Consider the following 9,129-nt stretch of genomic DNA (forward strand, 5'->3'; position numbering starts at 1 on the left):
GTGTCAAAGGCAGCATACATTTCATGTTACACTTACACTGTCCACTTACTAGCTTTTTCCAGAGCTTTCATCCGCATCTTCCACTGAGGAAGACCATTACTGTTTCCAAAGTTGTTATAGACGTTTACACTTATTGCCAATTCCCTCTTATATTTTACTCTTACATACTCTTGTTTTACATGCACTATATAATACATTCAAGCACAGCACAATATTACTAGGGCTGCAACTCCCAGTTATCTATATACGTATATATATATATATATATGTGTGTATATATGTATATGTTTTCAAATTATCTTATTTAGGAATGAAAGTCAACATTCATTATTGGTTTTGCTCTGTGAGTGAGTTTGTTGTTTGTTTGTTTATTTATTGTTCTCAGGTCTTAAGTGAGATATTTAATTAGTGACTTTGTCATGTAGAAAAAAGGTTATTTTGATCAGAGGTTGTGGCCGGTGTGTCTCGGCTCTGTCCCAGTGGACTAAATCAGTCATGATAAACACTCCAGTGATCAACACTCACCTGCTGTGGATTGTTGCTTGCCTCGTCATTAATCCCTCTACTGTGACTTCACCACCGTCACCACATTACGCACAGGCTGTAGAAGTCAATGGTCTCATTTGACTCTGTTACTTGGTGCTGGTTCAGGTCCAAACATGCTCAATCGTTACAATTTAGGGTAATGTAACATAGTCAGTGAATTATCTGAATTGTAAAGGGATGCATTTAGGGGGTTCGTATACCACTGTGAACATAAGTAACAGCATCTTAAAGGGCCCATATTATGCCCATTTTCAGGTTCATAATTGTATTTTAAGGTTGTACCAGAATAGGTTTACATGGTTTAATTTTCAAAAAACACCATATTGTTGTTGTACTGCACAGCTCTCTCTCACTGCTGCAGATCCTCTTTTCAGCTGGTCTCTGTTTTAGCTACAGAGTGAGACCTCTTTTCTTCTTCTTCTGTACTATCTTTGATTGCACTCGCACATGCAGTAGCTCAGATGTAGATCATGTCAGCTAGCTAGCTCCATAGACAGTAAAAGAAAGGCTGTTTCTCCACCTTCAGTCAGTTACAAGGCAGGATTAGCTGGGAGACTTCTAAATGAGGGCGCACATGGAAGTAGTTCTTTTGGAGATTATGGTGAACTTGTGTGCATTGTAGCAGTGCTTTGCTATTGAGAACAAGGTAGCATGCTAGCGTTAGCATTAGCGTTAGCATGCTAACACTACAAGCTAATGGTTGCGGTTAGCCAGCTCGTTTCGGCTTGTGACGTCACAAGCCGTGCCTATTTTGAACAGCTCACCAGGAGACTGAAGGCAGGAAACATTCAGAAACCGTATCTCACTCAAAACAGCATGGATGGATTTTTTTCAAAGTTTGTATGCATGTGGAAGCACCAGAGACACAAAAGAACATCCCAAATCCCAGAAAATGTGTTTTTTTCATAATATGGGCACTTTAAAATAACTTATGTAGTCATAATTATAAGACATTATTTTATCAATTTAAAAGGCTTTACTTGTGGCACTTTAAAGGGATAGTTTGCTGACCACCATTTAGGTAATACAATTACTGTAATATACTGACTATGGATGAGTACTTCATACAACCCCACTTCAAAAGATCCAAACTATCTCTTTAAGCCTGAAATTCTGAATTAGAGATTACAGAAATATTTTTGCTCATCCAGTTAAAATCAACCATATCACCACAGGGTCCATTATTAGCTGTAGATCACACGGCCGTCCTCTGCAGATGCCATAGTTGACGGTCATATTTCCATTTTCTGAGTACTTTTAAGGACTTACAAAGTTGAGTTGATTATTGTTTTCTTTTGTTCACAATCTTCAAATCTGAAGGTTTAAAGTTAAATCTCTCCCTCCTGTCTTTCCCGTATGTCCACAGATCCTGGACCTGCTGTGGAGCGACCCGATGAGCCAGGACGGCTGCGTACCCAACGAGGTGCGGGGCGGGGGCTGCTATTGGGGCCCCGACGTCACAGAGGACTTCCTGAACAGACACAACCTGCAACTAATCATCCGCTCCCACGAGTGTAAACAGGACGGTTACGAGTTCTGCCACAACCGAAAGGTGAACTCAGACACTGACGGACCACAGACGCTCTAATGTTTTCACAGTTCACTAAAACATGAAAATTCTTTCATTTGACTTAGGTCCTCACTCTGTTCTCCGCCTCCAATTACTACGACGTGGGAAGCAACAGAGGGGCCTACGTGAAGTTGGGTCCAGACCTTGTGCCTTATTTAATTCAGTACCAGGCCAGCAGCATGATCCGAGAGCTTACCGTGAGACAAAGGTACAAAAAACACAAAATATTCATCTCGACAATGTAAATCATCAGAGCTACAACTAGTCCATCTGTTGATTATTTTTGCCATTTATCAGTTGTCTATAAAATGTCAGAAAAAATGCCTTTTATACATTCCCAGATCTAAAGGCAACATTTAAAATTACTTGTTTTGTTCAAAACCCAAAAGTGTGCAATGTAGAATTATACAAAATAGAGTAAATTAGCAAGTCTTTGCACGTGAGAGACTGAAACCCAAAAAAGCAAGAGTTCGACATTTTGGTAAATATGCTTATTTATTTATTTTACCGAAGGTTAGATGAGAAGATTAATATCTCATGTTTGTTTGTTAAGTATAAAGCTACAGCTAGCAGCCGTTTAGGTTAGCATAGCATAAAGACTGGAAACAGGGAGAAAAAAGCTAGCCTTGCTGTGTACAAAATATAACAATCTATCTGATTCATAATAGATCAAATTCACCTACCAGCAGCTTTAAATCTCATAAATATATAATATATATCTTGTTTGTTTACCTGTGGACAGAGGCAGTCTTTGTGCTAAGCTAAGCTAACTGTCTGCTGGCTGCAGCTTCATATTTAATGTACAGACATGAAAGTGGTATTGATCTTCTCATGTATTTCTATACAACAACTATTAGACAGGACAAGGCAAGGACTTTTAAATGAGAGGACAACACATTCCCAGACATAAAGTTATGTTTAATAGCAAAGCACAGTTTTTAGACAGCTTTTGTGTAAAACAACACTGTTCTGCCTTTAATTCTGTTTATTATCTGTTATATTTGTTGTTATCTTGTCTGCAGTGTCGGACGAACCGAGCGCTCAGCCCTTAAAGTCCTGCGGGAGCAGCTGTTTGCGCACAAATCTGACCTCACCTGTGCCTTCAAAATGGTCGACAGCAAGAACACAGGTATGTAGTGTGACTTTCATGAACCAGTTCAGTTCTCAACGGATCAGGTGTTACTTAATTTTATTACAGATCTTTTGTGTACTTTCCCTTGTAGTTCTCAAAGGACAAAGTCTGGCTAGGGAGAAATGTGAGCTCCCAACTTTTAATCCCCATTTTGAAAAAAAAAAACCTGGGGGCTGAGCAAAAGTCCTTCCAGGAACACCTGACAGTTTCACAGAAACCTTTATTGTTCTGGGATTTACTTTAATTCATACATGTACGAGTACATAATAAGTAAATAACAAAGTATGTAAAGACAACACTGTTTCTCAATGTATGTACTGCAATCTCTCATTATTTATTAAATAACATATGTGCCAATACTAATATATAAGTAAATATGGGCAGATAATATTCATTTATTGGTTGGGCTTTACTTTGGATGCTTTTGGAGTTGAGTCTATCGTGTTCATCGACCTGATTGGAAGACAATGCAGCACTGGATTAGCCTAGAAATATAGACGCCCCCTAGCGGCAGCAAATTTAATTTGCAGTCGGGGGTCTAGGCACCCTCCGTTGGTTTGCGATCGGGAAAAACCAAACTCTGGTCAGGCCAATCACATCGTGTATAGAGTCGGTAGGCGGGCTTATGGCTGCTGCTGCTGGGAACAGCGGTCTTCTGGAAGACTAGGAGTTAAGCTTTTCTTTGAGAAAAGAACAAAGAACGGCACTGAAATCATTCTTAAATAAGGAAGATGTGTTCAGAGTTTTGCCGACCTGATACGGCAAAAGTTTAATCTATCAACTATCTTCGCTACTTTCAACCAACATCTTGATGTGGGTCTGGCTTGTCAGGCTAGCACTGGATGAGAATTTGGCTGAAATCAGATAACAGGTAACATTTCCACTTCCGTCAGGTTATGTGAGTGTACACAACTGGGCGTGTGCAGTGGAGAGTGTGATGCACCTCGGTCTGCCCTGGAGAATGCTGCGCTATCAGCTGGTCACCAGTAAGACCAGTGATGGCATGATCAACTACCACGAGTGGTTCAACGATCTCGCCATCAAAGGAACCAACACAGATGTGAGTTACCTAGCTGGAGAGAGATGGTGGTCGTAGAAATACTAGTGTTTGATTCAAGGATATTGTATGTACATATATTTTGCCGAATCAGATAACACACCTAAATACTGTTTACATAACAATGAATTTCTTGTAGCACATAAACCAAAGTCTACTTGAGACTTTGTATCGCCACCGCTCCACCTTGGAGACCATCTTCAGAATCGTAGACACCGACAACTCAGGTAAAACAATTTATTCATCACTGAAACAAGTTACATGTACACTGTGAACATCTATACACACCACTGGCTTCTTTATGTTTTTAATAAGCGGCATATGTTGTTGTTCTCTTGCCACTTAAAGGGAAAAAGAATTTTGTGGTCAACACATTAATGAAATTACTGTACTGATTTACGGAGACAATCCAATGAGAGACAGTGGAGGTGAAAAGTGTGTCAGGGCTGTTTAAAGTGTCTGTTGTGTCCAGATGGAGATACTACAGACACTTAGACGTTTACTGAGTTCAGCCTCTGTTAATCCAACTGTAACATGCATAACAGGCAACATTGGGCTACGGTCTCCTGAATCCTCCCAGTTAAGACATGGATTAACCTACTGATGGCCACTGATGGCCTCCCCATCCCCCAACTCTGATCACACACACTTGTTCCTCTATCAGCACCTGTGTTTCTATCACTGCATCTCCAAATTCTTCTTTTCTACCCTGCGTCTTTAACCTTTAACCCTGTCCTCATCCCAGGTTTCATCACCATGGAGGACTTCCGGCAGACCTGGAAGCTGCTGAGCGTCTACCTAAAGATGGAGATCACGGATGACGCAATATCTGACCTGGCCGTCACCATCGACCGCAACCAGGACGGCAGCATCGACATCGACGAGTTCATGGAGGCCTTCCGCCTCACGGACAAGAAGAGCCGGCTGGAGCGAGGACGCAGCATGTTCATGGGGACGGCCACCGACCTCACCAAGCTGGAGGGAGACCTCAACATATGAGCAGAGAGAGAGAGAGAGAGAGAGAGAGAGAGAGAGAGAGGCTGAAAACAGAGAGCAACCTTAGCTCAGACCTCACCAGACAGCCAAGGGGATGGGAGGGAGGGGAGATAAAGCCAACGCAAGCTGCTTTAGTGACGCACATTGAAACGTAGGATGCTGCTGAGCAACAGCTGCGTAGTTCACATGGGATTAGAGTGAGAGTTCAGGGTATTTGACAGCGAATATTCATTTCACATTTTCGTGCAGTATTATCCACTGAGGGTGTGTGTGTGTGTGTGTGTATGTGTGTGTGTGTGTGTGTGTGTGTGTGTGTGAGAAACACAACTGCATTTTATCTCTTTTGTTAAGTTAGAATCGTCAAAAACTGTTGCAAAGGCAAAATCCACAAACAGAAACAAAAAGGCATCATATTTAGGATGCATGATTTTTAAAGGTAAGCTATCCTGTGCTTTCCTCAAAAATAGTAGTGTAGTAAAGACTAATACAAAAGTAACGCCTTTCCACACTTAGACCCACTAGAAGTGTGTGGTGGCGTCTGAATTTGCAGAGACCCTTCCCTCTGCCTGTGTTCTCTCTTTTCTTTTTCTTTTTGAGAGTTGAAGAGTTTTGAAAAACCATGGCACTTCTGGGCGTCAACAAAGAGCCTTTGGGCCCCACGTTGGTGTGTAACCCCCAGCCAATAACACATTCTCATTTTCAATCGCTGCTTTGCCTCTCAGCATCTCACACCGACCAAACCGACGCACGTCTAATGGACACAGACACCACTGACTCCAGATGTTTTTAAATGGACGTTTCGGTTGATCGATTTTCATTACGTCAATTCCCATATACGTATATCAATAGGCTCAGTACAAAGACAATAATACATTGTATTAATCAAGCAATGTCTCAAAAATATCCAAAAGCAGTTGTAAGTTACATGAAAAAAAAACATTAAAATATTGCACATAACAAAAAGCATTTAAAACACATTTAACCAGGAAATCTCCAATCATATTGGGGCTGCAACTAACCGTTATGTCATAAAAAATGAATCTGCTAATTCTTTTTTCAATTAACTACTAACTTTGGTCTATATATCATCAGAAAAATGCCTATTACAATTTTCTAGATCAAAAGGTGACATCATGAAATGTTTTGTTTTGTCCGACCGAAAAACAAAAAAAGTTCAATATACTAAATGTTAGGACAAGAGAAAAGAGAAAATATTAATAATTGACAAATTTAAACAAGAGAATCTTTGGATTTCCTACTAATATTTGACTTATATTTAGTTTAGTTACAAAGAAAAAACAGACAAAAGCAGCAAATCCTCACACTTTGATAGCAGGAAACTAAGAATGTTCTTCCTTGAAAGAAATGACAATTGTTTCAGTGTGCAGGTGTTCCTCTTTTCATTAATGCTGATTTCCAATAGCCTTGCATCTACATGTGATGTGGTGCGAATAACTATACTCCTCTTAAAGACTTTATAGATAGCAGAAACTAAACAAAAAATATATGATAAGACTATGAATATTTGTGCAATTCTACATCAGTTGCACTAATTAATTGCAACTTTAAATGTTGCTGGTGCCTTAGCAGTAGAAGTGTTTTAACTTCTAGGGATGAAGTTACTGTAAGTCTGCACTGATGATGTTTTGTGTCAGTGCCAACTGCCAACGATGTCCTGGGGTCCCTCCTCGTCTCAGGTGGGATTCAAACACTTCCTTTGTCCAGAACGGAGAACTCATGCTTTTATTCATTTTACTTTTAGGATGTATTTCTACCTCCAAATTGTTGCTTTGAAGCCCAGAACAATTGCTGTGTTTTAAAGGGATAGTTTGATATTTTGGGAAATACGTTTATTCATTTTCTAGTTAGCTGAGAGGATCATTACCACTCTCATGTCTGTCTGTTCAATATGAAACTGGAGCCAGGAGACATTTAGTTTAGTATTAAGACTGGAAACAGCTAGCCTGGTTCTGTCCAATGGAAACTAAATCCAAATAACAGAACCACTAAAGCTCAACAATTAACACATTTTACCTAACTTTACTTTTGTTTAACCCATGCAAAGTCTGTGATTTTACAGATGGTGGTAGACAGATTTCTTTTCACTTTGAACAGAGCCAGGCTAGCTGTTTCCTTCTGTTTCCAGTCTTTATGCTAAGCTAAGCTAACCGGCTGTTGGCTGTAACATCATTTTCAGTCTGTTATAAAATGTAACATCATATTAAATCTGTTATCAGTCTTCTTAGCTAATAACTATCAGCAAGAACGCAAATAATAACCAAAACCTTTAACTATTTCTTTAAGATATGTAGAAAACATGGTGTTTTAGGTTGTTTTTTTTGTTAAATCTTCTGTTTTCATTGTTAAATAAAGTTTGCACATTGTTTCATATTATTATAACTCAGCCAAAAGAGACATGAGGAAATCTGTGTGCATTTGAGTAAAATTGTTTTTTTTGCATGATGACCATGTATAATGTTAACTGTAAATACATCTCACAGTCACATTTGTAGCATTCATTTGTGTGTGTGTGTGTGTGTGTGTGTGTGTGTGTGTGTGTGTGTGTGTGTGTGTGTGTGTGTGTGTGTGTATATATACTTTTGGGAAATGATATCTATAAGTTATACTTTCCCCAATATACCACTTTTCTTTAAATTGTAATTCATAAATATACATAGACAACACACTTACCTCAAACACACATACATAATAAATATATATATATATCTATCTATCTATCTATATATATATATATATAATATTGGAAATAACATTTTAGGGTTTGAATATTCAAACCCTAAAATGTTATACCCAATATAAAACGTAACTGTAATTTGATATAACTAATATCTCAGTGATCGGATCAATAAAGATAATTGTTAAAACATTATTATATTATTATCCTTCCTGGCCAGTCAAAGTAGGTTTCAGAAACACCAGCAGGGGGCACAAAAGACTAGTAGAACTTGTTCTAAACCAAGGAAAATAGAAAGAACTGTAAGTGAATTAATATTTCTAATTTCCTTGTTATAAATCAGAAAACACCTGAAACGATGTGAACTATGGATGATGATCAATGATGTGAACTGATGACTGATAGAATAATAACGTTACACACTGTAATTTAAAAGATTATAAGTATCCACAAGAATTGGCTAAGTGTATTAGTTATTAAAGATTAATACAAAACAGTAAACAAGGCTAACTGGGAATTATAACGCCACTATGAATTTGAGCTGCAGCCAGTAACAGTTAATGGGAATTCTTGGGGTTTTGACTGCATTATCTCCCTCTGTGGCGGTGTAGTTTTCCTTTCAAATGGCAAGGTTAATTTTCCAAGTGGGTGGACATTAAAACATGCCCGGAGCTGCCTGCAGTTTAAAGGAGGTTGGATTAAAAAGCACACCATAATTTACACACACAATCATCGTTTACCTGGAGAGGGTTGAGTTACGACTCGTTTTCGGGTAACTCCTGGGTCAACAGGACATGTAAGATTAACGTTAGCCTGTTTTCCTGTGGATTTGTGGAGACAGCACAATGAATATTTAAAAAGCAATAACGTTTTTGGACAATAGGTTTATTCACTGTCTTGACAAGAATTAACAAACGTTACATGAGAATATGAGACGAGAACCTACCCTTAACTCTAAATCTCTTTTATTATTAACATGTTCAATTGTTTGTTTAACATAGGGTGACCGGATTTCGCGGAACTAAAACCGGGACACTTTGCGCGTGACCGTAGTGCTCGTGCACGCACACGCTTTTTAACGTGAAGATGTGCCAGCCCAGGTCAGACATAGACACAGACAGATTAGACAGTTT

The 9,129-nt window shown here is 39.0% G+C and overlaps 1 protein-coding gene and 1 long non-coding RNA gene across 2 annotated transcripts in view; one reads left to right on the top strand and one right to left on the bottom strand.

The window, feature by feature from the left end:
• LOC144518522 (serine/threonine-protein phosphatase with EF-hands 2-like) overlaps positions 1-7,805 on the top strand; it is a 17,860-nt gene extending 10,055 nt beyond the window's left edge. The window contains exons 13-18 of the mRNA XM_078251259.1: positions 1,913-2,098; positions 2,182-2,324; positions 3,139-3,245; positions 4,142-4,308; positions 4,445-4,532; positions 5,051-7,805. Of these exons, the coding sequence (XP_078107385.1) occupies positions 1,913-2,098; positions 2,182-2,324; positions 3,139-3,245; positions 4,142-4,308; positions 4,445-4,532; positions 5,051-5,304 (945 nt within the window). The 3' untranslated portion in view covers positions 5,305-7,805. The remainder of the gene's footprint in view (positions 1-1,912; positions 2,099-2,181; positions 2,325-3,138; positions 3,246-4,141; positions 4,309-4,444; positions 4,533-5,050) is intronic.
• Positions 5,160-9,129, bottom strand: LOC144518525 (uncharacterized). The gene is made up of 3 exons (XR_013502011.1): positions 8,943-9,129; positions 8,737-8,817; positions 5,160-5,280 (listed from the first exon to the last, which is right to left on the bottom strand). It is a non-coding gene; the product is annotated as an uncharacterized LOC144518525 (long non-coding RNA).

This window comes from Sander vitreus, chromosome 5 (assembly GCF_031162955.1).
Source record: "Sander vitreus isolate 19-12246 chromosome 5, sanVit1, whole genome shotgun sequence".
Lineage (NCBI taxonomy): Eukaryota > Metazoa > Chordata > Actinopteri > Perciformes > Percidae > Sander > Sander vitreus.